The 15,726-nt window shown below is 41.4% G+C and overlaps 1 protein-coding gene across 3 annotated transcripts in view; it reads left to right on the forward strand.

Annotated features, from left to right (window-relative positions):
• Window positions 1–15,726, forward strand: part of Tmem62 (transmembrane protein 62) — a 30,788-nt gene that overhangs the window by 12,245 nt on the left and 2,817 nt on the right. For all 3 annotated transcript variants that reach the window (XM_028878678.2, XM_028878677.2, XM_028878679.2), the window contains 5 exons: window positions 1,382–1,541; window positions 4,919–5,032; window positions 8,315–8,399; window positions 11,601–11,705; window positions 15,264–15,382. In XM_028878678.2, the coding sequence (XP_028734511.1) occupies window positions 1,382–1,541; window positions 4,919–5,032; window positions 8,315–8,399; window positions 11,601–11,705; window positions 15,264–15,382 (583 nt within the window). The remainder of the gene's footprint in view (window positions 1–1,381; window positions 1,542–4,918; window positions 5,033–8,314; window positions 8,400–11,600; window positions 11,706–15,263; window positions 15,383–15,726) is intronic.

Raw genomic sequence — 15,726 nt, forward strand, 5'->3', positions numbered from 1 at the left:
GATACTGAGGCTTGAACTCACGTCATCAGGCTTGGTAGGAAGCCTCTTTATCCACTGAGCCCTCTCATATGAATGTGGATGAAGACTGTCTGATTACGTTTTTATTTTTGGAGCTAAACAAATTACTTCCTCTCCCTCTCCCCAGCCAGGGTCTCTTTATGTAGCCCTGGCTATCCTGAAACTCACTATACAAACTAGGCTTGGCCTCTGCCTCTGGATTGCTAGGATAAAAGGATTGCTAGGATGACACCACATCTGGCCCATCGGTCATATTTTTAATGAATCTGGATATCAGTGCTAGGTGTGATCTAAAAGGCCTGACGGCTTAGCTCTGGTTATGACCTTGCTTTTTCTGGGCAGTGCATCAGGAACCAAATGAATGACTTATAGGCTTGACATTGGATTAACAGGGTGTAGTATCTTCTTGGTATTCTCTTCCTAAGAGTAAAACCAGGAATTCAGGAATTCCTTCAGAAAGAAATTTTTTAATTAATTAATTTATTAATTAATTTATTTATTTTTCTATTATCAGCTTGATACAGTATAAATTCTTATCCTAATAGTGAAATGTTTCAGAAACAATTTTTTTTTGTTTGTTTTTTTGTTTTTTTTTTTTTTTTTTGAGATTTCTTTGTGTAGCTTTGCGCTTTCCTGGAATCACTTGTAGTCAGCTGGCCTCGAACTCACAGAGATCGCCTGCTTTGCTCCGAGTGCTGGGATTAAAGGCGTGTGCCACCACCGCCCGGCAAGAAAGAATTTTTAATCTACTCTAGGTAGATTTGTGGAAAGAAACTGATCTTGCTTTCTGAAAAAAATAAAAGAATAGTTTCTGGGGCTTGGGGTGTAATTCTGTAGTAGAAGCTTGCCTAGCATGTCCTTAACATAACAAGAAAGAAAGAAAGAAGGAAGGAAGGAAGGAAGGAAGGAAGGAAGGAAGGAAGGAAGGAAGGAAGGAAGAGGGCTGGAGAGATGGCTGGAGAGATGGCTGGAGAGATGGCTCAGAGGTTAAGAGCACTGACTGCTCTTCCCAAGGTCCTGAGTTCAATCCCCAGCAACCACATGGTGGCTCACAACCATCTATAATGAGATCTGGTGTCCTCTTCTGGCCTGCAGACATACATGCAGGCAGAACGCTGTATACATAATAAATAAATAAATCTTTAAAAAAAAAAAAAAGAAAGAAAGAAAAAGAAAAGAAAAAAGAAAGAAAGAGGAGCAGTTTCTAATTTCTTAGCAGTTCATTGCCGAATTGTACAAGGTCTTTGCGGTGGTGCAGTGTGGCTCTGCCTGCACCCAGATGCCCTCAGGTTACAGTACAGTTCTCTATGAAAACAATGTCCTGTACCTAAAATCATGCACTTTCTGTATGCTCTCATTTTAGAGTACTGGCCTTTTCCTTATCCCCCATCACTTCCGTCACTGTTAAGATTGATGGAGTTAATGTAGGCCAGGCTGTTCATCTGTCTGGTCCTATCTTCATACTGAAGTGGAACCCTAAAAACTACAGTAATGGGACACACACCATAGAAGTATCTGTCCAGGTAAATCAGTCATGTTTGGTTTGTTGTGTTATTAATTGGGCTCTTGCTACAGTGAACTCTGATTTGGATTTTATTGCTAGTCAGTTGGTAATGAACAAACTTGATAAACAGTAAACAAAGTTTGAATACAGAATATTTGTCGGCAGCAGTAAGTTTGCTGCCTTAATTTTAAATGCCCTTTTTTGTCCTGTCCCAGTTAAGTTGTTTGTGTGAAAAATGTGCAGTTGGGTTCCGGAGGGTGCTGGGGATCAGTTCCCTGTGTTTTTTCTGTTTGGAAAACAGTGTCCGGCTTGCCTCCGGATACAGAGTAACCATTCCTTGACCCCTGCTGTTAGAGGGGTATATAAGCCCATGTTGGTACACATAAAGAGAGCTGCTTCCCTGACAACTGAAACTGGGTGTCTAGAGTGCTGTTTAACCTCGGCGTCCCTCGCCAGATTTCGTGTTCCAGCTGCGCCGGTCGCAGCAGATATTTAGCTTGTTCTCTTGGAAGTTACATTTTATTTATCTATTTTATGTGTCTAGGCAGGGAGACCTAAGCACCATGATGCAAGTATGGAGGTTAGAAGACATTTTGTAGGAGTTGGTTCTCATTCATGACATACCATGTGGGTCACGAGACTCTAACTCAGGTCTAGGCTTGGTGGCACCCACCTTGACCCACTAACCAACTCACTGGCCCCAAAAGTTTTCTGTTCCTTGTGACCTGCCTCCTCCCATCCTTATCCCCAGGCAATCACTAATCTGTTTTCAGTCTTACATTTATAACTTTAAAAAAGTTAATCTGCTAAGGCCTGGTTAGGTGGCACATACATGTAATTCTAACCAATCAGGAGACTGAGGGAAGAGCACCATGAGTTTGAGGTCAGCCAGGTAATATAAGACACTATCTCAAAATAATTCAATCTACCCGATATTAAATAGGTAACTTGGTTCTTTCACTCATTAATGGTAAAATTTTGTCCTTTTAAATACATCACACTAGTAGGTATGGGTGTGTGTGTGTGTGTGTGTGTGTGTGTGTGTGCGTATATGGTTGATTCCAATCAGAATCCAAACAAGAGGCTCACACAATTGCAATGAGATGAATAGTTTCTTCCTTAGTTATTTTTTTCTTTTTTTGTTTTTGCTTTTTTGAGACAAGGTTTCTCCATGTAGCCCTGGCTGTCCTGGATCTCTCTCTGTAGACGAGACTGGCCTCAAACTCAGAGATCCACCTGCCTGGTAGTTTCTTCCCTTTCTTTTAGGGTGCAGATCCTCTCCTCACCCCTGCTTTATTGTCCTCCTCCTTCTCACCTTATCTTGTAAAAAAGATTTCCCATTTTCATGGATGTGATCTGAATGTATCTTATGTGTGTGTATGCATGTTTGTGTATGTCCTCGCAGGAACACATGCATATGGGTGTGCATGCATGTGAAGGTCCTTGGTTGATGCTGGGAATTATCCTTATTTGTTCTTCCATCTTATTCATTGAGGTAGGGTAGGTTACAGCTCTGGAGGAAAGGTCTCCTGACTTGTCAGGAAGTCAGGCTGTATCCAGGGCTGCAGCAGGACAGCTCTGGAGGCTGGAGCCGCAATAAGACAGCTCAGCTCTGGAGAGAGAGGTATCCTGACTTGTCGGGAAGTCAGGTGATACCTGAATCTGGGGTGCAGTGGGGATGGTCTCCCCACAGGAGCAATGTAGCAATCCTGGTCCTCTCCTAGAGAGAGTCCTTACAGCTGAGCTTTGCTACGCCCCTCCCTCCCCCAAGGGGGCTTCCCAGCAGACCTCTGCTTCTTCTCTCCTGCCCAAGATGTTGGCTTCTTCCACTTCACTCTGCTAAAGAGGAAACCCTTACCGAAATGTAGCAATCTCCTCTGGCTCTGGCTGAAAAGTTATTACTTTTTTCTGCTCCGTCCCCCTAAGGAAATGTCTCAGGCAAAGTTCTTCTGCTCTGCAGTGGGTGAAAGATCTTCACCCAACTCTTTTGAGAGAGAGATTTATTTGGGAAGGAGGAGTCCAGGAGAGTGGCTGCCTTTGCCAGGGTGGGAAAGCACAGCCCACAACTCAACAGGCAGAGGGACTCATATAGGGCTTCTTAGGAGGGGAGTTTTCTCCAGGGAGAAGATTTCCTGCTCAGGCATTGGTTAGTTTTCTTGGTCAGGATTGGCTCTGATTTCAGGGCCAAACTGTGTTTCTTTAGCCTCTTGGCTCTAATTTCAGGCCAGGGCATATTTCTTTCACTGGCTCTAATTCTAGGGACAAAGTGTTTCTTTGGTTCTGGGTTTAGGGCTCAAGTGTTTCTTTCACAGGCTCAGGTCTTAGGACCAGGGTGGGTTTCTTTGACTAGCTCTGGTTTCAGGACCAGGGTGAGTTTCTTTGGCTGGCCCCTTTCCCTACACAGAGTCTCTCAATCAAAGCCAGAGTTTGCAGATACATGTCTCCCTCACCAGCTTGAGGATTCCACTTCTGACTTCTGAGGTTGGAATTACAGGCAGGCAGACCACTATGCCCACTCAATTTATGTGAGTGTTTGGTATCAGTTCAAATACCTTGTGCACAAGGACTTCAGTCACTGAAGTCCACTTCCTCAACCACTACTTTGTTTTTTGAGGCAGGGTCTCTCACTGATGTGACTAAATTGGCCAGCCAGTGAATTCTGGGGCTCAACCTCTCTTCTCCCCCCCCCAAGGACTGTGGTTACAGATGTATTTGTTTGCTTGACTGACTACTTATTTATGTTTTATGTCTTTATGTCAGTGTAAGTGTGTGCCAGCATGTGCACCTGTACATGCACAGAGGCTAGAAAAAGGTGTGTCATTTCCCTCAGAGCTGGAGTTAAAAGGCATTTGCAGGATACGAACCTTGTCATGTGAGTGGTAGTACCCAAACCCTAGTCTTCATGATTATGTCATCTCTACCGCCCATTTCCGGCTTTTTGCATGGATTCTGGGGATTGAATTTGGGGATTGCTTTAGCAGCAGCATTTTACCAACTGAGTCATCTCTGTCGCCCTTCCCTTTTTCTCCTCTTCCTCCTCTTTCTGTTCTCCTCCTCCTCCTTTTTTAACACAGGATCTCACTATATAGTTCTGGCTGGAGCTCACTCTGTAGACCAGGCTGACCTCGAACTCAGAGATCCGCCTGCCTCTGCCACCCTCTCGCTCTCTGTTTCATTTTCTCTTCTTCTTGCTGTCTGAGCCACGCCACTGCTTCTCCTGGGTGCAGCTCCTCAGCTCCACCCCCTTCAGATTCAGCCTTCAGCTTTAGTGTGGGAAGACAAGGCGGGTCCTCAAGCCCAGGAAGCCTTTGTTGTTGAGAAACAGTAAATAGGTGTATAATCAGAACCTACACGTATTTCTGCCTGTAAGTTGCATCTCGGCTCGTTCCTACCTAGGATTCTGCTGGAAGAAGTAAGAGTGTTCACCACATGTTTTCTGCGCAAGAGAACTCTCATCTCACATTTGATCCTTTGGCGTCTTTTATTCTCCTTACTGATCACTACATTGTGGTAAGTCAATTCAGTGAAATGTTACTTGTGTGTGTTTGCTTTTGTTTTTACTGGATTTGGTAAATCCACAGTTCTAAATAATGTAGTTATGTGTCAAGAAAACCAAACCTTATAAAACAAAGCTTACTGTTTATAAGAATAAAATGTTTTGTGCATATATGGTAGGGATGCATATACCATGGCATTTGTGTGGAGGTCAAAGGGTAACTCCCTGGAGTTGGTACTCTCCTTCCATCACATGGATCCATCCTAAGGATTGAATTCAGCAGTGATGAAGCTTGTTGGCAAATGACTCTACTGCTGAGCCATCTCACCAACCCAGGCATTTCTTTTCTTTCATTTTATGAAGGTTTACTTATTTTTTTTTATGTGTATGAGGGTTTTGCCCGCATGTATATATGTGTACCATGTGCATGCCTGGTTCCCTTGGAGGTCAGAGGAGGGCATCAGATCCCCTGGAACTGGCTAGGACTCAAACCTGGGTCCTCTGGAAGAACAGCCAGTGCCCTTAACTGCTGAGCCATCTCTCCAGCCCCAAGAACTTCTTTTGACTATTTTCTTACATCTGTTTGTGTGTATATGTGCATTTTTATTCTTTATTGATTTTTGAGGCAAAGTCTTACTGTGTTTTTCAGGGTAGCTTTTGGACATTTGAAGTCAAGCAATCTTCCTGCCTCAGCTCCTGAGTACATAGATTATACAAGTGCACACCACTGTGCCTGACTATATTTCTTAATATGACATTAGCTGTGTTATATTAAGATCTATATGGATACATTAATATTTGCTTTAATTAAATACTTAACTCAATATGTTAAGGTTTATTTAGGATATCATTAAATGAATATATATTTTATTTAACCAACTCCTTATTTTAAATTATTTCTAATTTTTTCTCTATTATACAAATAATTTATTTCAGCCAAGCTTTTCTGTTATTTCTAATGTAAGTTTCCTATGATAAATTCCTACAACTGAAGGCAGACTATTTTTAATATAATGACATATTTTATCTATTGTATTCTTCCCCCATCTTCCTCATTAAACTCTAGGCTCTGTGGTATAAGAGATTTTTGGTATGTATACCACATGGCTGATCTTCAACAAATATTTCTTAAATGAGTCAGTGATTAAGGATTCTTTTTGTTTTTGTCTGGTTGGTTTTTGTTTTGTTTAATTTTAACATACATGATTAAATGGTCTGGAGAGAGACTGGAGCAATTTATACTCTGGTTCCATGAGCTCTTTCTTATCATGAACATTAACACAAAATACAAAAAAAATGATATATAGTAAAATGTTGAGGACAATTGAAACCTTCCTTAATTTTACTTCCCCCAAATAGCTTTAGGGTATGCACTTACATACATAATATTTAAATAATTGTTATTTCAATTTAATTTTTTTTTTTTTTGATTTTTTGAGACAGGGTTTCTCTGTGTAGCTTTGCGCCTTTTCTGGATCTCGCTCTGTAGACCAGGCTGGCCTTGAACTCACAAAGATCCCCCTGCCTCTGCCTCCCAAGTGCTGGGATTAATGGCGTGCGCCACCATTGCCCGGCTCAATTTACTTTTATTACATGCATAATTATGCTTTTTGAAGAAATGAATAATGAATATTTGCATTTTATCATTACAGTTTTTTGGATGATGATTTTTTTCATTAATTTAAATTTTTGTTTTGTTTTGTTTGAGACAGGGTTTCTCTGTGTAGCCCTGGAACTTGCTTTGTACATCAGGCTGGCCTGAATTCAGAGATCTGTTTCTCTCTGCCTCCCTAAGAACTGGGATCAAAGGTGTGTGTTATCACCACCACCACTGTCCCAGCTAATTTTAAAATTTATTTGGGAGATTCTTAAACTGATAAGAATAGATATTTATCTTAGCCAGAGGATTAACCAGAGTGATCTTTGGGAGATTTTTAGTAGCCACTCAGATGAGTATATGAACCACTGGGAATATTACCAACTGCAGGTGCTGATTCTGTGGGTCTGAGATCTTGCATTCCACATAGGCAAAAGATGGTTCCAGTGATGGTCTGGGATGGGGCCACACTTAGAGAAACAAATGCCTAGGTTACATGTCTTTTCTTAGGAGTTGTTCTAAGTCAATGACTTCTTTTTTGAAATCAGAAAGTGCATTCTCTGCTTATTTAACCTGTGGTATACAATTTATCCTTGTCCTATATCCAACTCTAAATGAAACAGATTATCCTTCAGGTATAGTGAAACTCTAATACTGGTTCAACTAAATCAGATGTTTGGTTCTCTTTGACCACATTTTTTTTTTTTTTTTTTTTGTTACAGAGTATTTTGTTGTTGTTGATGTTAAAAACAAAACCTCTGTCCCATCTTCTCATACTTCAAATACCAAATGTTTGGGGCTTTCTAGGCTAAATGATTCTCTAGTTCTCTGTGGATATTGATTGGGGTGTTCTAAAATTTAACTCAGTCCTCATACTGACTGCCAAGAAATAGCGTCAGTATGACAGGCTAAGGCTCCACCCTCTTCGCTCCCTCCCTTCTCACAGCAATCAGGTCCAGAATGACGCCCATGCTTCACATGGACTAGCTCTAAATTGGAGGTTCCTAAGACTTCCTTTCTTGGGTTTAATAATTTTCTAGAATGGCTCACAGAACTCAGGAAGACAGTTTCCTTATTAAATTACTGATTTATTATTTAAGGATACAACTCAGTATCAGCCAGACAGACAGGAGGCAAGGGACAAGCTTGAATGTGAATGCCCATGTCCTCTGAGGCACATGCCACTGTCCTGGCACTCCTGCTATTCACTAGAGTGGTCTCTGAACCCCTTCAGCTAGGGTTTTTATGCAGTTTTCACTGTGGGCATGCTTGGTTAAATTTTTGGCCGTTAGTGATGAATTCGACACCCTCTTCCCTGGAGAACAAGGCGGGATGGTGTGAGCATGCATTGCCAACCCTCAGCACATAGCCGCTCTATCAAGTAATCAGACCCCTATTCCTAATGGCGTTCTAAAGCTTGTTATTAACCACAGGTGACATTCCTTCCGCTCCTCACCCTAGAGTTGTTTCAGGAACCAGGGGCTACAACCAACCATTTTAACAGGAGTGCTCTACTATTTCCTGTTATCATTTATACAATTACAAAGGTCTTAGGAGTCATTGGCAAGAACAGAGGAAGAAGATTAAAATACATATTTCTTATTATGCCACTTACATTTTTGTTAATGAAGCCAGTTTAAAAGCCTTGCCTGGAGTCGTGCCAGCATATCTGTTCACATTAATGTCTCTTTCTCTGCAGGCTCGGGTCCTGTTTGTGTTGATTGTGCTGACCCAGCTCACCATTCTGATTACATTTAGATATCTAGCATACCCAGAGTTTAAAGGTCAGTAGTCATGATTCCTTTTGTTCTCAGAAGATTGCAAAGTATCCCATAATACCCTCACCATTAGCAAGTCTACAGGGCAGTGTAAACTGTTTTGTTGCACTCTGTGAGGTGCATTCCTCAGATGGCCATTCTTTTTCTATAATGTTTTTATCTTGAAATATAATTCTTTTCCCACACATTCCCCACACCCACTGCATGGTAATAAAATGTGGTTTACTCAAAATAGGGGAAATTGACAATGTAACTCAAAACGGCCAACTTTTAATATAAGTAGCTGTTTATTTATAAATAGCTATTTAGTGTAATTTTGTGTTTGAAATACCTTTGGATAGAAAAAAATAGTTCAAATAATTAAAAATAAGGCACTAATACAAACTTGGAAGAATTTGGCTGGGCATAGTGCACATGCTTTTAATCCCAGAACTCAGGAGACAGAGGCATGTGAATCTCTGTAAAATCAAGGCTATCTGGTCTACATAGGGAATTCCAGGCCAGCTGGGGCCACACAGTGACATTCTGTCTCAAAAATCTAGGGGGGTAAAATTTAAGTGGTGCGTGTGTAATCTTGAATTCCACGCACAGCTCAGGCTGTAGAGTAGCCGTGAAGGTGACTCTGCCTGTAAAGTGAGAGGTGTCTTTCCCTGTAAAAGTTCCATGATTTTGCTTGCCAAGCCACTGAGGTGTCTCTGTAATATAGTGATGAATAATGAGAATTAATTGATCATAATTAATACAATTAGAAGAAGGTGAATTTTCAAATGAGGGCAGTGAACAGGAAAGTTCCACATCCTAACCAGATTTTTTTTCCTCCTCTCCTTAACCATTTCCTCACTGTTGAGAGCCTATGACTGAAGGAGGTAGTCTGGTGTGACAATTGTCTCATCTCAGACTTCTCAAGGATGGTTACCTGTGTCTGTCCTTTTTCACCGCCCACCCTAAATGATGTGTATGCAAACCCCTACCTTGATGCCTTGGACATAGCAGATGCTTTGTAATAAATGGTAAAGTCTCTTGCATGTCACCCCTGTTAAGGGAGTCATAGAGATGTGACGTGCCATCAGGCTGCATGGCATGTACATAAAGTCCCCAGTGGAAGCAAGAGGATCTAGAGTTAGAAGGCAGTGTGAGCACATAGTGGAACTCTGTCTCAAGGACAGGAAGAAGATTTTGCGTGTCACCTTGACAGCTGCTGAAAACGCTGCTTATTTCTTCCTGGAGACTATCCTGTCAGTAGAGCTGGGCAACAGCTCCGGAGAGTGTGCTTTTAGTGACTCTTTGAAGAAGTGTGTTTAAACAAAAGAGTGATCTGCATTTTCCACTCTCGCTGTTCCTCGTGAAACACCCATTTATAAACATGTTCACATAACAGCCCTACCATTGGTTATTGGTTTACAGAGCTGACACATGAAGCTGCAGCTAGCTAACCTTTCTCCCCAGTTTTCAACTATTCCCACCATTTGCTGCAGTCTTACTGGGTCCTATCACCTGCCTCTGCTAGGTTGGGGGTAGTAAGTGGGTGGAGAGCAGCAGTCCTTTTGTCCTCCTTGCATTCCTGCTGACTTAATCTGTCCCAAGCAGGCTGTGATGTGGCTCATGCCTGTAATCCTGCCACTTAAGAGGCTAAGGCAGGAAGATTGCCATGAGCACAAGGATAGCCTGGGTTACAAAGTGAATTTCAGACCAGCCTGAGATACAGAGTAAGGATCTCAATATATATATATTTATTCTATACATATTATGTATATGAGGACATTAAATATATAAAGACATTATATTATATATAAGGACATTATATATATGTATATATATAGACATTATATATATAAGGACATTGAAAAAGTATAGATTCCTAGGCCAGTTTGAGCTAACTGGATTGGAATGTATGGATATCTATTGTTAAATGTTTAGGTGATTCTGAAAAGCAACCAGGCTTAGAGAGTACTATTTTATAGTCCAAATCCAAAAGAGAAGCAAGAGCTCGCCTTTGTGCTGGTATTGATAGAGCTTTTCTAAGTCTTTGAGGGTTAAGGTTGCATTACTAATCTTAAAATAATATTAAAATTGCATGTCAGTATGTTCTTCCTGGCTTATTGCCTTAATAGCTACAACACATAACTTCACCTTCTCAGTTCTCTGGCTTAAAAGGAATATGTCCCTTTTAAGATACAAAGAATCTATGAGTAGAGCAGAATACCATTAGGAATCATTTCATTAACTTTTTTTTCCTACCAGTTGTGTTTGGTTCTATCCTAGGTCTCAGGGATGGATATCCAGCCTCTGGCCTCTGGTTCCCGGCCCTCCAGGGAGGGGAGGTGGTTGTGGGGGGACTGGAGGAGTAGAGGGATGGGAAACTGTGGTCAAGATGTAATATATGAATAATATATGATGCATGAATAAAAAAGATACAAAGAATCTAATTTCAAAGTATTGGAACAGAATTATGACCACATTTTAAAGTAAAGCTACATATTAGTTTGTCAAGGCTGAAATAACAGCATATCATAGTTGGCCCAAACCACGACAAAATCATTTTCTCAAAATTCTGTAGATAAAAGTCCAAGATCAAGCCACTCCCCCACCCCCACCCCCACACACCATGTCTTACAGATGGGTACCTTCTTCCCTCTGTGTCCTTCCATGAGTCTGTGCTGTCTATCCATTGATAGGTAGAGCTGTATGGTCAGGGCTGCTGTGAAGTAAGAATGTACCATGTATGGGGAAGGGTTACTTGGACAGGTACTCATGTAAGATAAAAATGGGAAATATTTGTATATTTGATAGAGCTTTTAGAAGTTTGTGCACTTGAATACTGAATCCTGTGAAAAGGAGTTATGACTTGATTGATCATCTTTTGAACAGGGCACAATCTTTCAAGTCTATCTGAGGATAAAATAATGTAGTGTAGACCTCCGTCGAGTGTGTCTGTCATTTAAATTCATAATTTAATACTAATTAATATAGTATATGTAATTATGTATTCCTGTGTACGTTTCTGTCTATAAAATGTCTTGTTCTGCTGTCAGTGATACTGTGAATATTGGCTCCCTGGGATTCTGGGTTTTAGAGTAGTGTCTGTGCGATCATGTAACAAAAAATTGGCTGAGGATGGAGGCAGTGCCAAGGAAATCTGATAGAAAATATTAAGAGAAATTAACTTAGCATATATTTACCAGGTTTTAAAATTTTTCTTCTGTTTAGGACCTCTGGGATTTGCAAATATGACCACATTTTCCCTTCATATCTTGAGCAAAATAAACATCTTCTACTATTCTGTGTTGTTGCTGACCTTGTACACAGTTTTTGGTAAGTAAAAGATGAACTATGAGGTTGTAGAGAAGTCTGCTAAAGAATATATTGAAAATTTGACAACAAAATAATTTATACTCCAGGTATAACAAATGGCATATGAGTCCTTCATAAATCCTGTCCTGATTTTAGAAAATAAAGTTATTTCTTAATATGTTTAAATTCATGTAGTCAACATCAAGTTAAAGAAAGGGTGTCAAAAACACTAAAGAATCAGGATTTATATAAAAACATAGAAAGCAAAAATCTGTGTAAATGCTACTCTTTACAGAGGCCTTCTCTGGCCATCTTAAAAGTTTTCTGATGTTTATTAGGATTTATATTAGCTTCTCTTTACTGTCTGCTTCCTTATCAGAATATCCATGGGCATCTTGTGAGTCCTGTTTACTTACATGCCTGGCACCAAGCATGATGAGTATGTCCTTCTGGGAATATTAGCAATGTGTGGTTGTTTTCTGTTTGAGATGGGGGTCTTACTGTATGGCCTTGGGTGACCTGGATCTCACTATTTGGACCAGGCTGGCTTTGAACTCAGAGATCTGCCTGACTGTCTGCCTCCTCAGTGCTGGGATTAAAGGCATATATTACCATACCCAGAGAGAAGAGATTTTAAGGACAGTGAGGAAGGGTATGAGTCAGGCTGATCTCTTCAAGTTCCAGGCCAGTCTGGCCTTCATAGTAAATTCGAGACCAGCCAGATTAACACAGTGAGAGTGTGTCTCAACAAAAAGTCACAATAAAATTCATCTAAACAATAGAGATACTGAAATGAGGGAAGGGTTCAGTCATGATCGAGGTGTCTGTTCTAGTGGTTATTAAGTCTAATGCTTTATTTAGCTGCTTATAGAAGCAGAAAGTCAAATATGGTAGCAAACATCTGTAATGTCAGCATCTGGGAGGCAGAGGCAGGTGGCTGTCTGTGAGTCAGCCTGGCCTATATATTGCCTATGACTTTTTACTTATTTATTTTTTTTATTTTGTTTTGTTTTTTTGTTTTTCGAGACAGGGTTTCTCTGCGTAGCTTTGTGCCTTTCCTGGAGCTCACTCGGTAGCTCAGGCTGGCCTCGAACTCACAGAGATCCGCCTGGCTCTGCCTCCCGAGTGCTGGGATTAAAGGCTTGCGCCACCACCGCCCGGCGCCTATGACTTTCAAAGACAGAAAATTATAGTATTTGTATTTTGAGAAGGGCTATCTACCTATTTCTTCCCACTTTGACAGAAACCCACATATAAGAAGGAACAGTGACTAATAGTAGAGCTGAAAGCAGAATGCACACATTTAATAGACTAGCAGAGCAGGCATCTCTGTGAGTTCGAGAGCTCTGTCAGAAGAATGGCATTCTGGATGAAAAACTAAAGAGCAAACTAACAGGAGTGTTAATTCTGACCATGTGCAGCTGATGGACAACAATGATTGCCTGATAAGAAAAATCCATTAATCGCAATAAGAAAGAGGAGTATATGAATGTAGTTTTCAAAATTTCCATTAAAAATAGTTGAAGATGGACTGGAGAGAAGGCTCAGCAGTCAAGAGTATGTACTGCCCTTGCTGAGGACCTGAGCTTGGATCCCAGCACCTGTGTTGGGCTGTTCACAAGTACTCATAACTCCAGCTCCATAAAGACCTTGAACTTCTGGCCTCCACAGGCATTCATGCGCTAACCACACTCTAGCATACACACACACACACACACACACACACACACACACACACACACACACAATCTTTAAAACCAGTAACAAAAGTCTTTAAAACATTGCCGGGCGGTGGTGGCGCACGCCTTTAATCCCAGCACTCGGGAGGCAGAGCCAGGCGGATCGCTGTGAGTTCGAGGCCAGCCTGGGCTACCAAGTGAGCTCTAGGAAAGGCGCAAAACTACGCAGAGAAACCCTGTCTCAAAAAACAAAAAAAAAAAAAAAAAAACATGCTTAATGTTTTATTGCTTAATGAGCAAATCTCAGTTATTTAAGAATTATCTTCAGTATTATCTCTTTGCTTCTTGAAAATTTTTTTTTTGTTTTTTTTGAGACAGGGTTTCTCTGTGTAGCTTTGCGCCTTTCCTGGGACTCACTTGGTAGCCCAGGCTGGCCTCGAACTCACAGAGATCCGCCTGGCTCTGCCTCCCCAGTGCTGGGATTAAAGGCGTGAGCCACCACCACCCGGCTGCTTCTTGAAAATTTTTATGTGAGGCTGGAAAGCTGGCTCAGCAGTTAAAACTGGATACACTCCCAGAGGACCAGGGTTCAGCACAGCACCCACATGGTGCATGGCTCACAACTAACTGTAATTCAATTCCAGACGATCTGTTGCCATCTTCTGGCCTCTGAAGGCATAGCATGCGTGTGGTGTAAAGAATACATGCAGACAAAATGCCATTGATCAATGGTAGCCCTGCCCGCCCCAACAAGGAGTGTCTCTGGTGATCCAGTCAGTTCTCATTTCCAGGCTTTGGAGGAAGAGCTTATGATAAGCCCACACACAGCTTCCTTCTGACCTTCAGTTCACTTTGTCACCCTTGGAAAGCCTGTTTTTTTTTTTTTTCTTTAACTAAAAATAACGTCGAAAAAAAAAACTAATATACATAAAAGTAAATAAAATCTCAAAGAAATTTAAAAAGAAGAAAATATTAATGCAATATACTAAAGTTATTACAACAGAATGTTAAAAATCTTAATGGGCATCATAGTGTTTTCAGAATTTACAAGCCACATACTTATTTCAAGTTTATCATAGACTGAAGTGATTTCATAATCCAGAAAAATGTGGAGAAAATAGTTTTTATTTTCTGGCTTTACATTTCACTTTTATTTCTTTATGTCTTAGTTGGGGTTTCTATTACTGTGAAGAGACACCATGACCACAGCAACTCTTACAAAGGAAAACATTTAATGGGGTGGCTTATATTTCAGAGGTTTAGTACATTAGCATCACGGTGGGACATGGCAGCGTGGCAGCGTGCAGGCAGACATGGTACTGGAGCTGAGGGTCCTACATCTTAGTCAGCAGGGAACGGGAAGTGGTCTGTCTCACTGGGTATGACTTGAGGATATATGAGACCTCAAAGCCCACCCCCACAGTGACACACTTCTTTCAACAAGGCCATACCTACTCTAACAAGGCCACACCTCTTAATAGTGCCATTCCCTTGGGGGCCATTTTCTTTCGAACCAGCACAGTTTCTTTTCTATATGTGTTTGTGTGGTGGGCGCATGTGCCACAGTGTGTGTTTGGCAGTCAGGTTCTCTCCTTCCACTATGCGGGTTGCAGGAACTGAACTCAGGCGGTCAAGCTTAGTGACAGGTGCCCTAACCTACTGAGCGACCACACCAGTCAAGACTCATAGGTTTTTTGTTTGTTTGTTTGTTTGTTTTGTTTTTTGAGACAGGATTTCTCTGTGTAGCTCTGGCTGCCCTGGAACTCACTCTGTAGACCAGACTGTCCTCAAACTCACAGAAGTCTGCTTCCTGAGTGCTGGGGCTAAAGGCATACCCCACCATACCTGGCAGGATTCATAGTTTTTAAATCTAATGCTTTTCTGTCCATTACTCTCTCAGGACCGTGGTTTGTTGGTGAAATAATTGATGGCAAATTGGGCTGCTGCTTTTCGTTTGGGATATTTGTTGATGGACATTTCCTGCAAGGTGGTCTAACATTTGTAAGTGGAATTATGCAGGTAAGAAGTCACCAGAACATGCTGGCCTTGTTGAACTAATTGTGTGGCAGGGATCTCCAACCACTACTGTGCATCACCATCCTCCCTCCCTGAGTTAACCTGCAGGGCGGTGTCTAACAGCCGAGGTTTGTTCACTTCCTGTCTGCTCCCTCTCCTCTTTTGTAACACCGACTTCTGCTTTTAGCCAAAAGGCCAAGAAGTAACTGTAGGCATCTACAATACATTCTGGCCATCCAGGGTTCTTGTTACTTGTTTCATTGTGCTTTCTTTTGGGGTGGGGTGGGGGTGAGACAAGGTCTTTCTGTAGTCCTGGCTGTCCTCGAACTCAGAGATCCACCTGACTC

The sequence above is a fragment of the Peromyscus leucopus genome, chromosome 4, assembly GCF_004664715.2.
Source record: "Peromyscus leucopus breed LL Stock chromosome 4, UCI_PerLeu_2.1, whole genome shotgun sequence".
In the NCBI taxonomy this organism is placed as follows: domain Eukaryota; kingdom Metazoa; phylum Chordata; class Mammalia; order Rodentia; family Cricetidae; genus Peromyscus; species Peromyscus leucopus.